Here is a 17,004-nt window from a genome sequence, read left to right as displayed (position 1 = left end):
TCACGTGGTTTATATATTGGTAATAAACTTTTATATTGATAAATATGTATTGTTTTGGTTAGATCCCATCCACTGATGATCTCCAAAAAAATTCCATCCTCTTATATATTTTCATATGAACATATTAAGCTAAAATTCTGATTGTTTGTTGAATTTGGCTTGAATTTATTGTCTTAAAAAAAAATTCTTCATCAGAAGGGGTAAATCTTCAATAGTCTGGATTACATACTGAGAAGTCCGGCTTTTATTCATTAGATTGGCAAATAAGTAAAAGTAATATTTCCTCAATTCAATCATAACTATTCTCAATAGTCTGGATTACATACTGAGAAGTCCGGCTTTTATTCATTAGATTGGCAAATAAGTAAAAGTAATATTCCTCAATTCAATCATAACTGTTCATTTTCCGTACTACTGAATAGTCTAAACTATTAAAAAAAATTACTTAAAAAGGACCCTTTAATAAAATTTGCAGTGTCTCCGAAATTTCAAAGACAACTCTTGATAAGTTGGTGCTTGATTCCATACACACTAGCGAAATGATTTTCTTATTCCATCCGTTTCTATTTGATTAATAGGTCTTGAATCATGACAAATTCAAATAATATATATAGCCTTCAAGGAAAGAGATCTTCATTTTCTTTCAAAAAATGGGAATAAGTTGTGGGACTTATTCCACATCGAACTTCAACGATTTGAACTATCTATTACATAAGTCTCATTTCATAAATCATCTATCCAAAAATTCAATTCAATCCGAAACCATTTGTCCATTTAATTGTCATGATGAAATTTAATGTTTCTTAGAACACAATTTTCATTAATTTCTTTAAACTCAATTAGATGCCTCAAATATTTCCAATTTGGCTAATATTTTGCAAGGATTATGCAACTTGAAAAATAGACGGTTCGAATCGTTGAAGTTCGATATGGTGTGGGTCCCGTAAGTTCAAAAAATGGGGATTCCCTTCCCCTAATAACCATATATATATATATTTCTTTTAATAACCACATGATTGTTTATCTAGGGCAGGCGATATCCACGAAAGTGATTGATGAAAGAAAAGAAGACAAGAAATAGAAGGGAGGCATCACTGGTGCAGGTTGGTCTATCTAGACAGCTAGCCATATATAAGGTATGCTAAGCAAGCAAAACATGTGAGCGAAAAGAGCCACGTCGAAGTCGCAGTCTCGACATACATGCATGCAAATTGCAATGCAAGAGTCTAATTTAAGTCCATGCACTTGGACTCGTTCATTATTCACTTCCAAAGTGGATACGTTTGTAGTTGCGTCCATTATTTACGGTCTTACAAATCAAGGGGACAAGCAATGCATACAACACGTCCATATGGATCAGCTTTGGCTCTATTATTGCCGGCTGACACAATAATTCTATATCTCTATCACTCGAGAATAATTTACATGGTACCAATACACATTTATGTGGTATCTTGTATCAGTAATACAAAGATATGTGAATAAAAACTTATACATATCTTTATTCTATGAGCATAGAATTTTACCGTGATGATGTATCCCTGGCATGCAAATTCATCTCCTCTCTCTCGATGTCACACTTATGCATGACCACGAATGCATGAATGCGGACCAGTTTTTGTGTCCACTACTTGGACAAATTCAACCATTTTACTTCTTGTGGAATTGGCTTAATTTTCTACTTGTTATGTATTTGGCTTTGTTTGGCAGGATATTGGTATGGATAATTTGTCATTGACTCACGGTGCCGTGCTTGGACAGGCTTTTCTTTATTTATTTATTTTAGAGAAAATTAGCATCCAGTCTCTAATTACTAATGTTCATTGATTGAAACCTTACTAGTTTTTAGATTTTAATCAAAGTTCGTAGCATTAATGTGTTAATGAATTTATATGCGAACTACATAATTTTCAAAATAAAAATTAGTAGTTGGTTTAGAATTTTAATACTCGCACCCTTATTAAACTCCTAATTACACAAACACCCCTTGAGGTTTATCGAGGTTTCACAAAACACCCCTTAAAAATTAATTCTTTTTATAACAAAAATTAATGGGTGCAAACTTATTCATATTTATTTATTTTATTATAGAAATATTAATTACACAAACACCTCTTGAGGTTTATCGAGGTTTCACAAAACTCCCTCACATTTGAGACATTACACTAACACTCCCTCACATTATAATTTTTGTAATTTTTTAAATCTTAAATGTACCCATTCATAAATATATCAATTTGTTATATGTAAAATATATCATTTTTAATATAAAATGTAACCCTTTTTTATATAAAATTCAGTCTATTTTTTTTTTTGTACGAACATAGGTACATTCTATTTCTTTGATTTGAGAATGTATCCATGTCAAGTTTAATTGAAGAAATTTAATAATGTTATCAAGCATAATATCTTCTTTTTTTTTTTTGAAAAATGTACCCATGTTTTGGTACAATATTTTTTTGGTTAATTTTGATGAATGTACCCAAGTTTATACATACATACACTATATTGGAGAGCATAATTTATCATTTAATATTTTTAATTCCACAAAGTATAAGTTTTATTTAAAATCTCATTAATATAAACAACTACAAATATCATTTTTTATTTAAAAAATATAATAATCTACATAGCAATACATTATTGTATTAATGTTAGGGACTTTGATAAAAAACTGAAAACCAATAAGGTTTCAATCATAAAATATGAACAGTTAGGGACTACATCGAAAGCCTCCGTTTATTTTATTTAGTTTTATACAATCACACGTCGAAAGATGGAGAATCATCCTAAAACTTCGATTAAAAAAAATATACTTTTAATTAAGTTATGTTATTTAATTATATGAGATGTGTAGGTTATTGTACATGCAATATGATGACTGCAAGTTTGACGCATGTCATATATGGAAAGATTTGATTGTAATGTTGAAAGCTCTAATATGTTGGATGCGAGCTTGTTTCTATTCAAAGTAATTAAGTAAATCGTAAATGCTCTATAAATAATACTTTGGCTAATTAAGAGCATGGGACAAGTAATTTCATGAAAAAATTCAGTTGTTACAAGTATAACAAGTAATAACTAAGAAGCTCCAAGTATTTGGTACTCGAACATATAATTAATACATGTTACGATATTGGTGCATCTACGATCAAGTTTTTAATTTAAGGCATGGTATATATTGGTAAATCTTTGTTAATTTGGACTAGCAATAATGTAGGAGAGAATCAAACCTAAAAATACTAAACAGTAATACTAAATGATAGATATTAGTAGTTACAGGTTAAGAAACTAGTGTTATGCGTGACAGCCCGTTCTGGAAATTTTAAAACGTACACGTGAAAAGATAATTTTGCCCCTAGCGTGATTTTTTTTCGTTATGTGGTTGTTCTTGGGGTTTTGTTGGCAGGTTTTGGGCCACACACTTTCCCCCACACACACCCTCACCATTTCCTGTTTCCCTGCACCTGTCCCGTGCCATTTCCCTTCCCATTTTTCCCCTCCATTGTACGGACACACACACAAACACACCAAATCATCACAGATCGAAGAAACAAAGTACATATCCATGCTCGTGAAGTCCGTAGGAGTCCAACCATACCCATTTCAGGTAAGGATACCTTCGTTTTCATGTCGAACTCGGGATACTCCAATTTTGTCACTGTTCATGCACACGTAAATTCTTATGTTTTTGAGAATTCCAAGCTTGTAGGAAGCTTGGTTAGGTCCTTAGGAGGCTCGAGGTGGTTCGTTTGAAGGTTTTGGACGTCGGGATCGTGAGTTTCGAGGTTGGCCGGAAATGGTGGAGTTTTCCAGGTGAGATTTTGTGGATTTTAGCACTTGAAAGTGGTATAAACTTGTTCCTCTCGTTGTAATCTTCATTTTGGTACCAATTTTGTGAAATTTGGTTGAAAAACGAAGAAGATAGGACGATTTGAAAATTTCACGATTTTCTAGCGCCGGCAACGGCGCCGGAGCCTCGCTGGAGAAGAGGACGGAATATTCCTAACAGCGTTAACGGAATCCGTTAAAGTTAACGGAATATTCCTGACGCCGTCAGCGTGCCAGGCACGTGCCTGCGTGTGGCCAGCGCGTGTGGCCGTGCCTTGGCCGACGCGTGGGGGCGCGTGCGACGGTGAAATTTTTTTCTAAAAATATGGGGATATTCCTGAGGTTGAGTAGATCACGTTGGTGTATTCATACACCCCATTTGAGCAATGTATGAGAAGTTATTTCTAAAGGTTGGATATGTGCTTTAAAATTAACGTTTCTATAGTTGTTTCGCATATAGGTGAGACGTATCCCGAGGACGAGCATGGTCACTCGAGGCAAGGGGGTTACGACCCTTCTACATACTAGTGAGCGGGCTTTTGGTTTTCCGTATATACCTATATACCCATATTTTCCTAGAAATTGATTTGAAACGTTTACTCATTCATATGCCATGTTGTTTGTAACTATCATTTATGCATTATTAGTTGCGTGTATATATATATATATATATGTGTGTGTGTGTGTGTGTGTGTGTGTGGCGCTGCGGACGCACAGGTGAGTGCCAGGTGAGTATGATTTATATTTACGTTCAGTAATGATTCTAGAGACATAGAGAGCTCATAACTTGCACCCCCGGTGTTAGTGCTCCCGCCCAGAGTAGGGCACAGTCCTTCACGTGATGTTCACCTCTCGCACCACCCGCTCATCTTGGATCTAAGTTAGGTGCACAGTCCTGTCGTACAGACAACTTTAGGTGGTTCCGACTCGTAGGTGACCCGCAAGTATTCGCCCAGCATTCACGTGATCGTAGCACTTGAGCGTACCTATATTACACCCAGGCCTGTCGTACAGACCACTTTAGGTGGTTTCGACTCGTGTGCAGGTATAGTTAGTGAGATGGAGATTTGAGCTTTACTTTCAATTGTACATGTCACATTAGGTGACTCCGGCTGACATATTTCAAGGCATTTGATGTGACATTTTCCTAAGCACTTGCATATTACTTCGAGGCATTTGGCATGGCACGTTTTTCGAGCATGACTTATATATATATATATATATATATATATGCTCTTTTTTGAGAAGCATACAGGTTTTACGGCGAGAGGTTGGAATTTGTTTTGAAATGGTTTTTGAAAAGCTTTGTTTTTGCCCACTCACGCTTTTGTTTTGCGCCCTTCCAGGTTCTAGTTGGCTAGCACGTTTGGTGGCTTCCCCGAGGTCTTCCTCGGCCTATCTGACAGACTGACACCAGTGTAGGACCACCTTCGGGTGTACTTTTGTCTTGTCATTTTCTTCCGGACTGCATTAGGTTTTCGTGCTCTGAACTTTGTTACACACTTTGTTTGCACATGCATGTTACTACCTTGTGTTAAGCCGGATTTTATTTATTTGTATTATTTCTATTATTATTTTAATTTATTTGCTTCCGCACTGTGCACATGGCTTCGTCACTTCCATGTGACGGCCAGCATGCCCTGATCTCGATCAGGATGTGTCATTATGGGTATCATCAATATTATTCTATAAATAATCTATGTATTCTGTTTGACAAAGGCTATATTTATGTATTAGAAAAACCTAATCTTTTCATATTGCCTTTTTTTTTTTTGTGTTAGGCTTAAATGACGTCATATTTGATAAGTGAAGACTGCTTAGAGTTTAAGTCTCTTGAATTTATTCTTCATATTACCAATTGTTTTTAGAATTTAAAAATTGGATGCTCACATCCTAATAAATAACAAAGAAGAATCTCATTACAAGAGAGATGCAACTAATCAAATTGCTAAGGGCATACCCGTGGAAGGTCCTATGTTCGGTTCCTCCTCTTTCTCTAATATCATTCATATTAAAAAAAATAATCCTAATTTGTGTGTTTGTTTCTACCAAAAATTCATTTCAAATGGCCACTCAGTACTATGATACAATGATATTCATTTTCACTTGGAAGTGAGAGGTCCTAGGTTCGAATCCCGTGAATGGTGAATTCGATACCAAATTAGGTTGTCCATTGTGTGACTTAACCGAACTCTCTTCCTTAGTATAAAAATATCAATGTACTAACAAAAATCATTTTAAATGTTTTGAATCTGACACATAATACGTTGAACAAATAATTGAATGCTTCTCTCTTTAAAAGCTAAAATTATACTAATAAATATTAGTTTAATACAAAATTATATTAATAAAGATTTAAGAACGATGTTAAACCAATAAATTCAAGTTCAGTTAATCTAGCCTTGCAAGTCTTTATGCTGAAGAATTTGGACTTAAAAACTTGAGTTTTAGAAAAGTCACCATCTTTACGACCACTTTTGATTTGATCCTAATTAAATTTGTAATTAATTTCGATTAAAAACAAAACGCAGCCATGTAAGAATACTCATGCTGCCGCCATTTTTAATAGTCAATAACAAGTAATTGCAGGTAGCTAGCTGGGTTGTGACATTTCTGCATTCACCAAACTTTAGGTGAGCACATACACATCAAGTTAGGATGAAAATATTTCAACTTATTGGGGCTTAATTTGACTTCAAAACTACTTTCGTACAAATTTTTCTTTGAGTAAAGGATGCATTTGAAAATGGTGCAACATTTGAAATCCTTTCTTTTCTTCACTATCAAATTTATGTGAGTTTTATTAGTGAAATGTACACTTTTCAGATGCGTCATTTCATTTGAAATGTGATAGTGATTTTGGTGTAACACATCTATATTTTTGTAATTATCTCTCTCTCCTCATTTGGGTGTGACATGATGAGAGAGAGTCACGAAGAGTTATCCTCAAGAAAGTAAAAAAAAAAAATGTAAAATGTTTAGTGTCTGTTTGGTATTCAATTTGAATTCAAATTTTTAAACTCAAAACACTTTTTTAAGTTTTAAGTATTAAAAACTTGTTTAATAGAACTGTTTTTAAAAAATAAATTCAAAACTAACTTAGAAAAATTGCATATTCTCTAAAAATACAAAAAATGATATTTTAGAGTTTTTAAAGTTAAAGCACACTCTTTTCTTTTCCGTCTCCTCCCCTCAGACTCTGCGTCTCTCTCTCTCTTACTTTTTTTTCTTTCAATTCTCTCCCTTCTTTCCCTCTCTCCTCCTCTTCATCTCTTATGGTACTTTGTTCTTTTCACCTTTTCTGCGACCCCTTATTTTTGTTCAGTTTAAATTTTAAGATTTAAACATTTTAAATCTCATGTCAAACGAGTTTTTGAGTCTTGAAGTAATTTTTTTTTAAGAAATATTCTTATGATAAGTTTTGAGAAATGATTAATTTTTTTTGAATAAGATACCACACATGCCCTTAACTTTTTCTTACAATTTTTACGAAACCTTTTGCAATATACCGTATGCGTTCTACCAGTCATAAATATGAGACGATCCCAGGAAATGCGAAGTTTTTGGAGCCCAGGAGAAATTGGTGTTACACTAAACATCCTCCATATTATTATTAACCTAAAATACAACGTACAACGACACGATACTGAGAATTACAAAAACACAATAACGGTAACAATGTCGCTACATAGGCCCTCTTCACAACACCTAAAAGGCATTCAAACCCAAACTCCAATCATCCTCACCTTTATTTGTCTCTTGGTTGGATTTGGGGGGAGAACCTCGAGTTTATACATAAACTGGAAAAAGAATGTGCCGCTTACAAAATTTACCCTTAAGAGTACAAGTATTATGTTAACAAGGGAGACAGCGGCAGCTCGCCATGCGTAGTTTCTTCATACGGGTTCAAACAATGCACTGGGGTGTGAAGCGACAAAACGCTGTATGGTTCCCTCCCTTGCGCTACATGCGGCCAACTACGGTTTCTTGATCTCATCTCTTTTGAGCTTATTCTGGTATCCATAGATGTTGAAGGAGATGAGCATAACTGAGATATGGGCCGCATCCGAGATAGCCTCACGTTTGAGGAGATTTTGGCTTCGAAGTTCAGCTGCCTTTGACTAGTGGCTTTCAAGTTTACTTTTGGACCAACCACCGGAGGGAAACTAACTGAATCAGGTGAGGGGCAACTAGAGGTGTCATTGCACGAAGGAATAGTTGTGTTCAGCATCGCTCTACTCTTTTTCCAAGACAAAAATGCTTCTTGTAGCCTGGATGGAACCTGCACAACAACAAAAAGTTGTAAGAACTAGTTCAAATTCACAGTCATCACTCAAACTGCATTCTCTGAAAACAGGGCACCGTCAGTTGGATATGCAACAAAAATATTCAAAACACCAGCTGATATACCGATTAAAAGTCTTCACATTTAATGTGTCAATCACCAGCATCTGCTTTCAAATACAGAGTATTATCTTCACTCATGCAGGGTAATATAAAATAAACACTGTTGGCATCATTAAGAGTGCCCTCAACCTTCAACTTATTTCAAACAAACAAGATGGATTAGAAAGTGACAGTGTTGATGATCAAATCCATTAGACATTGCCTAACTTTTGAAGGACTACCATAAGTTGTAACTACTTGACGGATATATAAATAAGCTCCCATAAGTAAAAATCATTCGGTTAAGTGAAACTTTAAATCTGAACTACCATAATAACTGCACATCAATAGATGCACACACCCAGATTTATGGTATTCTGAAAATTTTAAACTTTTTAAACTCTTAATTCACAAGAAAACCGATCCATGGTTATCTCATTTGTACGTATAACCTACGCTCTAATGACATACTTCCTATTGACTAATTAACTCATTGTACCAACTTATACATCACTTGCGTATGCAATCAAAACTCTTCTTGGCAAGGATAGTGATTAATTGCATAGAAGCATATTTCACATGGAAAGATGTCAAAATCTGTTGTTCATATAAACAAGCAGAGTTCTTGTTTCAATCATAAAAGCAATCAAGTTCAACATTCTAAATCCTTAATGCAAATATAAACCGTCATCAGCACTAACTAGATACAAAAGATCAAGTCAAGCCTCTACAGAAGGCGATTAATGAGTTTAGAAATCTAATCGTCATGACTCATCCATCAAACAGTATACAGCGCAACTAATCATTAAGAGGACACTACACACAAGCTTTTTACCCAAGCATACCAAATCCTTATTAAATAATATAAAAATAGACCTGATGCAGTAACATATAAGTCTATGATTGCGAATCCAAAAATTTTACAAAGTTGCTTGGCTATGAGGAAAGGAAAAGATGCTGATTTTATTCAAAACCATGAGATCATTTGGACTACCACAATATAAACTTTCCTACTGACTGAGCTAATATATTGATTGGCTATGGTTTTCATTTTTGGTAATCTAAGGCCTTGTATAGCATATATATGTCTTAACATCACAAGATATTCTATTTAATAATGCTGACTTATAGCAACATTTTCATGAAGCGAAATTCCAAGAAATATGTTGTACAAGAAAAGTTCAGAACTCACTCCAGAGACAAGGCTACATGAAGCAAATGCCAATGAAGACGAAGAAAATGGAGATTTCCCAGGTTTATTTCCCTTCTGGCCATTTTTAGTTGCATCTTGATCTGCAGTTGCTGACCCAAAACTTGATGGCGCAACATCATCCTCATCTTCCTCTTCCTCTTCCTCGTCCTCGTCCTCTTCATCCTCTTCAACTAAGGGTTTCTCATCTTGCTTAGCCGATGCAGCAGAAGTATCTTCTTCCTCCTGCAAACTCATTTCCACCTTCTCTTCCTCTTTCTCTCTCATCTTTAACTCCTCATCCATATCCTCAATTACCTCTTCCAGGCACAACTCAGCCTCTACAAGTTCAAGTTCTTTTTCAATCAACTTCAACTTCACCTCACTGGCTTTCCTCTTCTCTTCAGTCCATTTCTCTATTTTTTCAAGAACGGGCTTGCATGCATTTTCCACTGCTGATACCACATGCATCCATAAATTTTTCTTCTTCACACCAACATTCCTTCCATAGAAATCATCAAAACCAAGGGGAAGGAACTCCACCTTTTTTGGGTCCACCTCTTCCCCATCTTTCAGAAGTGGCTGCCAAAATAAGCGCACCCCATATTTTTCATCATTGATATAGTTGATTAACCGTCCAGTTCGTGTGTGTAGGATTATGGGATCTTCAGTATATACAAGCTTCGATGGGTCTTCAGGATCAGGCTCTGGTTCCTTGTTAAGAAGAACAAATTCTGGAGTTTCATCTGATCAAGCAAATGTAACATACATTAGTACTAGTAGGCAACTTAACTTTGTCTTTTTTGGTGGAAGACCAAACCACGCATTTATATTCAGAGAGGCACAAAACTAAACGGAATTATATGAAGAAGCCAATGGCTCATGTGGACAGGTGACACCTCTCAAATTTTACAATGGAAAGATAAAAGGGTTCATAAAATTGAGTTTGTCGTATGTCTGGAAGATCCCTAACATTCTGCTTCTTACTTCGGTGAAAGAAGGAAAAAGAAATTCATGCATAGGTGGATGTGCAGAGCAAATTTTTTGAATGAATGCGAGATGAAGAGGGCGTATGTCTATGGATGATGAAATTAATACCCTTTGACCACCAGTATTCAAGCTCAGCAGGCATGGGTATCCTCAGTGGAGCTTTATAGAAGGAGTTCAACCACATTTCCCTTTCTTCATCAACCTCATGCACATACGTTTTCCAATAATCAGGTACCTGACAAAGAAGTATAAATACTTTTCTATGAGAAAAGAAGTATTACATGCTCAACTTCTTAAACCTGATCAATCAATTTCCTGACTAATTAAGTATATTGATTTACTTTCATTTTTTGTTACGTGAAAAATTTTACCAGCCATAAACAATTGATGATAACTTACTTCATAAAATTGGTTTATGAAGCCTGGTGCCATCCAAACATCATCATCTTCATAAAAGTAGGGATGTTGAGGATCACCATAAGGTCCCCTTTCCTCCCTAACCACTTTAAAAGAAAAGAAATTCCATTGTCATGAACAAAGGAGAAATCACAGAGTCTACAAAAGCTGAACGGATCTTATGGTATAAACCAGATCTACATGATGCAAGCATTTATAATAGTCATTCAAAGTTCCTATGTACTGAAAGTCTACAAAATCAACTAAATCTGCATTTTCTGAGAGCCAGATTATCATAAAATATTAATAATAAATGGAGCAAGGCCCCAACAAGGACTGTATTCCAACACACTAAATGTATGCAAACCTATATGGGGTGTTGAAGAACTATTGGTATCTCTTCAGTAAAAATAATATGTACATTCCATAGAATACTGAAATGCTATCATTTTTTTTGGTCAATGTCCTCAAATACTGTCTATATGGACACTTTTACACCTGAATCCGTGAATAAATATACTAACAATATGTAAGCCATATTCCTGACGATAATGGTATATGTTTTAGTGCATATTTAATTAACCTCTGGCCAGAAACGTCCACCAATAAAAGTTGAGTACAAATTTTCAGTTTCTACAAGATACAACAATTCGCAATTTAATTTTATGGAAGGCAATTATTGGTATTAAAAACATACTTCCATCAGGCTTGTTCACAAACATCCGAGCCTTAGCAGCAGCCACTTCTGCAATACCCGCATGCATCTGAAAAGCAACCAACACATTAGAGAAATCTTCACACAGATGGTAACTTTCGCCTCTGTATAATACGTCAAAGAATGAACATATATTTTTACCGCTGATACATCCTCATCACAACCAGTATCATCCTCCACTAACTCCCCAAAATAGAACCGACCCTGCATGCAAATAGAACGTAAGGTACCTTAACTCAATAACCATAATATAGTATCAAGCTGTTATACACTGAGGAATGCAAACAAGGGCAGAACTTTCACATTATTTGGTGCCGGAAATTCTTGGCATGCCCTACAGGTCATTTGATTTCTTTCCACTGTAAACTTTTTTCCCTGGCATCCCCTACAAGCATCTTTTATTGCTAAAAAGTATACTGGGATTTCCCACTTTCCCACAATTATTAGAGATAGGCTGTCGTTGTAACCTAGGGATCTAATTTTGAGTTAAGAGATGTTATTAAGTTGTTACGAAGCCCTAGGGTAGTTTACAACTTGGTCTACAACTCGTAGATTGGGAGACGGGGTCTATATCATATTAGGATTAGAAGTAGCAGAAAACAATAAGAAAAAGTATCGATGTTTTATGGAACATTGGTGGCCTCAATTCACAGGAATAGGAATAGTCATACCAGTATCATTATAGGTCAAGGGAAGCTATAGATATTCTCCTAAAATATAAAACTGAAAATGAAACTTGAAGAAATATAAAAGTAACTAATGATGCATCACTGAAAACTTACAGTTCTGAACTTCATAAAAGAAAGCAAAGCATTTATACCGGTACATCAGTTTTGGTATTAAAGCTATTTTTTTCCAAATCAACTAGCCATGTCTTGAATTTCAACAACCCTCTTTCTAGAGAATAATATGTCTTACTACCCCATACATGGTTTAACCTAATTTCTTGGATGTTGCTTTGTGTATTTTATTGTGACAAACAACAGGAAAAGGTCTCAATTTGTACTCGATAAGAGGCAATAATTCTCCACGCTTTTGATTTCTTCCATATCTTAAAGCTTACTCTATGTGTTCAGTTATTTTTTTAAAAGAAATGGCTTAAAATTTCATGCACCTACATAAATGGTACGCTCGTTGATTTCATATACCCCACATCCATGCATTCTGGCATGCTTCCACTGACCAGCATAACGATATCGACCTTTCTCCCTGACAAAGAAAGATCATTAGATAAAATCACAAAACCAGTTTCAGAAAAAGAATATCTATTTATATCTTGTACAGCTGTACAGTAAAATTTGCAATGGCTTGATAAATGGTAAATGAAAATTGTAAATTACAAGCCCTCAGGCCCATTTCACCTCTTCTGTTTAGCAAAAAGGTATATATGCCAAAAGCTAGCTACTCTATACTCACATCTAGACTGTATGGGACTATTTCAGCATCAGATATTTGCTGGTGGCTTGTTACCGTGAAAATAAGATCCTACGGGTTGGCTACTAAAGAAGGGGAAGTGGTATCTTAGTCAATACGACACCACTTTAGGAACTCAAGCCCATTGACCAGCTATCTTACTTGATTTTACTTGATAATCCATACAAATAGCCATATCAAGATTACATATTGAAAAACTAACCACATCTTACAATCTTAAATAAATCAAATCATTAATATTACACAGAATTCATCAAGAAACAATCCTGATTACAACCGATGTAACATAGAAGCCTATAACTTACGGTTTCCTCCCAAATTGTCTGATCCACTCTTCACTTTCATAAAAGGGTACTTCAGTCTGCCCGCCTGCTTGAAGAATGCTGTCTTCAATATCCATCTCCAGCCATTTCTTATCTTCTGGGGTCATATAATCTCTTGATATTATGTGCCCTTCAGCACGCATTTGCGCTTCAAGCCTTACAAGAGGGTAACAAGTACCTCAATTAGTTTATACTGCACAGAAAAAACTCTTAAAGAACCAACTGCCATGATATAGCAGGGCACATATATATAGGGATAATAAACTTACTTGGAACCTGGAATAGGCTCTATATCAGGTATATCAACTTCAACAACCCCATGACCCTCCATGTTATTTTGAAGCCATTCACCTTCATACCTACAAAAAGGATATGAAATTTTATTTCTCACATAAAAAGAATGAACTAATTGCAAGCTAGCCAAATTAATAAACTTAGATAAACATAAACAGGGTGGGGGCCTCAGACAAGGCAAAGTAACAATGCCCATTTATCTATTTATTTTTTCTAATATATTGAACTTAAAACTACTCTAACCTGACGGAAAAGAACCATAGTGATAGAGCAGACTATATGTCCTGCATAAACTCTTTGATACAAGCTTTGTCCACCACACCCTAGGATGCAAATGTCAAAATACTCACTATCCCAGTCATACACCCCATCAAAACAAAATAAAAAAAGATACGTTCGCTCAGCCTATCTTTCTTTCACATTTCTGTGTCTTTTCATCATTCTCTTCTAGCCATTTTAAAGATGTCCACGATAGTCGTCGACATATAAGAGTACTGGTGACAACTGAAATTAGTAAATTATATACAAACCTGACAAGTCCCTGCTCGGCAACGTAGACTCCTTTCCCATGAGCCAAGTCATCCCAGACAGTGCCCTCATACCTTCAACAAAGACCATCATAGCGTAATGTGATAAGAAACACTGATAAGTTAAAACACCAAAAAGCAACAACTTTTAACATAAACGGAGTAAAAATACAATCTTTGCAGCAATGTAGAGAATGAACATTCAATTGACAAACTAACTCTACACAAATTTGAATGCAGTAAAGAAAGAAACAAAAACATACGTGCTTCCATCTTCGAAAACATAGCTAACCCATTTGAGAAACTCCTCAATCCTATCCATTTCCTCAATCACAGCCTTGGGATTGGAAATGTCATAGTGGTCATCCGGTATAGCTGGGTAAGGCTTCCGGTACGGGACATAAAACGGGGCAATTGGAGGGTCCTTGCCGGCCTTAATCTCCTCCCGGACAATGTCCCACTCTTCCTCATCAGCCCAAACCGGGTCCCACCCGGGGTTGGTCATCTCCAACGGAGCGTCCCCCCATAACTCCTTCAAGTCCTCCTCCCTCCAATTCTCCGGGTCCTCCTGGAAAATCGAAAAGGTCCTCATAAAAGACATAGCTTTCGTCCTCCTCGTCCTGCCTTCTCCTCACTCTCTTCCCCTGGAGCACCTGAGAGAAGAGCTTCATGTTCACCTCGGGTGTATTATCGGCCTCGGGAATATCTTCACCGGGTCGGATGTACTTGAGTGAATCATCCGCTTCACCGCCATTTGGGCCGCCACCACCTCCATCTCCTTCGTACTCGGACGACTCGTCGGAGTCGTACTCAGACTCTGAGTCGTCGGAGGAGGAGAGATTTGCTTTTTCCTCATCTGGGTCGGAATTCGAGTCGGATTTTTGGTCCTTGAGTTGGGATTCAGTGGGTTTGGGCGACTCTTGGTCCGGCATTGTTGGGGGGTCATGGGGAAGAAGAAGAAGATAAGGTAGAGAAGCAGCTGCAGAGACAGGGTTTTTGCCGTTTGGTGTTCTTTACACATTAAAATTCAAAAAAAACACAAAAAACAAATTAAATCTTGGCCCATGTCTTGAATTTGGGCCTTGGTTACTCAATCGAAGACCAAATAAACTGGAAATTTTCACATGGGTCCAAATTTGACAAACGTAAAGGCCCAAAACTATTTCCAACAATCAATATTTTAAATTGCTCTAATATATGAAAAACAGATCAATGTGCAAGTAGGCAAGCACATTGCCTTTACATCCAGTGTTTGAAATATCCTAGATATGCTTGATACTTCTACAAAAATATCTACAAATTCATGGAACGATATGGAAAGAGGGGGTGAAGTTTAGACTTCACCCCATATCCACAATATTTACGAAAATCAGTCAATTTCATCGATATTTCGATATTTTCAGGAAATATCCAGTGTTTGCAAACAATTTGTAAAAAATTTGTGAGAAATATCTATGAGCCTATGCATTCTCTTTTTTTTTTTTTTTTTTTTCATTTCTTTCTTTATGGTTTTAGTTTACTTCAATAAAACTTGTACTGCTTTCATAACAAAAATTTCAATTAAGTTATGTATAATTTATTTTTTCTAGTTTTATTTTATTACTTGTCATTATAAGGAAGTTTTTCTTCTCACATATCACATACTTATTGTGTAACATCCCACATCGTCCAGGGGAGTAGATCTTGTAAGCCTTATATGTATATTCCCATCCCTACCTAGCACGAGGCTTTTTGGGAGCTCACTGGCTTCGGATTCCATGGGAACTCCGAAGTTAAGCGAGTAGCTCGCTAGAGCACTCTCATGATGGGTGACCCATTGGGAAGTTTCTCGTGTGAGTTCCCAGAAACAAAACCGTGAGGGCGTGGTCGGGGCTCAAAGCGGACAATATCGTGCTACGGTAGTGGAGCGGGCCCGAGATGTGGTGGACCCCAGGCCGGGATGTGACATATTGTTTACACAATATCTAATCATTAATTCTTGATTCATACGTGTATTGTGGCTTCATATGACATTCCCTAAAAAATAAATTTAAATTTCCATGTTTGTGAGCAAATTTCCATCATTTTCATCGAAGACAATCGATATATGATATATTCATTGATATTCTGCCTATCGATATTTTCATTGATACCGATATTTTAAACATTGCTTACATCTACCTTTTTCTAGATTCTTTGTGGGGGGTGGTTTTATGTTTTCCCAAGTTATCATCCTACTTCGTGTAGTATGGTGATAGTGCTTCAATTGCAATTGTAAATTGTTGGTTGATTTACTACAAGATGATACCACTGTTCTAAAAATCTCCACCTAACATCTGGGCTTAGCGCAGTCTAGGCTCCACCCAGGCTAGACGGCTGGCCACCGCCCCGATTAGTTCTTAAGCATTTGAAAATTAAGAAAGTGTGTTTGGACCCACTTAGGCGTCCGCCTAACCCATCTATGTGCCTGCCTAAACCCGTATAGTTTGCGACTCATATTGTGTTTTAATTTTTCAATAAAATGTAAGAGACTTGTTGAATACTTGGATGAACACTCATTATATGTTTGTTCCTATGTTTTTAATACGTTTTAATACTTTATAATTTATATGTCATTTATTTTATAATTTATGCATCCCAAAATAATTGTGTGGGTTTTTTTTTTATTTTTTTTAAAAGTATAAATATGCACTTATTTATACCATATATAATAAATTTACTTAAATCTACCTAGGCCTTGCCTAGCTACCTAGGCGCTAGGCCCGAGCCCACTATCTAACTAACATCTAGCTTCTTTTATAACCTTGAGTTTTAGAAATAAAATTGGATCTCTTGAGTTGTTTAGAATTTAATTAGATTATTATACACCCTTGAATTATAATCAAACATTTGGAGTGTAGAAACCAAAACTGCTAAGGAGAAGAGAGGAGGTGCCACTTG

General features: G+C 36.1%; 1 protein-coding gene across 1 annotated transcript; it reads right to left on the bottom strand.

The window, feature by feature from the left end:
• Nucleotides 1–7,417: 7,417 nt before the first annotated feature.
• LOC103954754 (protein TIC 100) lies at nucleotides 7,418–15,083 on the bottom strand. Its single transcript, XM_009366572.3, is given in 12 exon segments — nucleotides 7,418–8,113; nucleotides 9,410–10,152; nucleotides 10,505–10,631; nucleotides 10,796–10,899; nucleotides 11,490–11,556; nucleotides 11,649–11,711; nucleotides 12,626–12,716; nucleotides 13,247–13,420; nucleotides 13,534–13,623; nucleotides 14,089–14,160; nucleotides 14,349–14,653; nucleotides 14,655–15,083. Coding segments are annotated over 12 exon segments (2,631 nt in total). The 5' UTR covers nucleotides 15,018–15,083; the 3' UTR covers nucleotides 7,418–7,681.
• Nucleotides 15,084–17,004: the final 1,921 nt, after the last annotated feature.

This window comes from the organism of the source record quoted next, unplaced genomic scaffold (assembly GCF_019419815.1).
Source record: "Pyrus x bretschneideri cultivar Hongxiangsu unplaced genomic scaffold, Pyrus_bretschneideri_v1 Contig5, whole genome shotgun sequence".
Taxonomy (NCBI): Eukaryota; Viridiplantae; Streptophyta; class Magnoliopsida; order Rosales; family Rosaceae; genus Pyrus; species Pyrus x bretschneideri.
The sequence above is the reverse complement of the archived record's forward strand: the minus strand, read 5'-3'. Positions and strand labels throughout refer to the sequence as shown.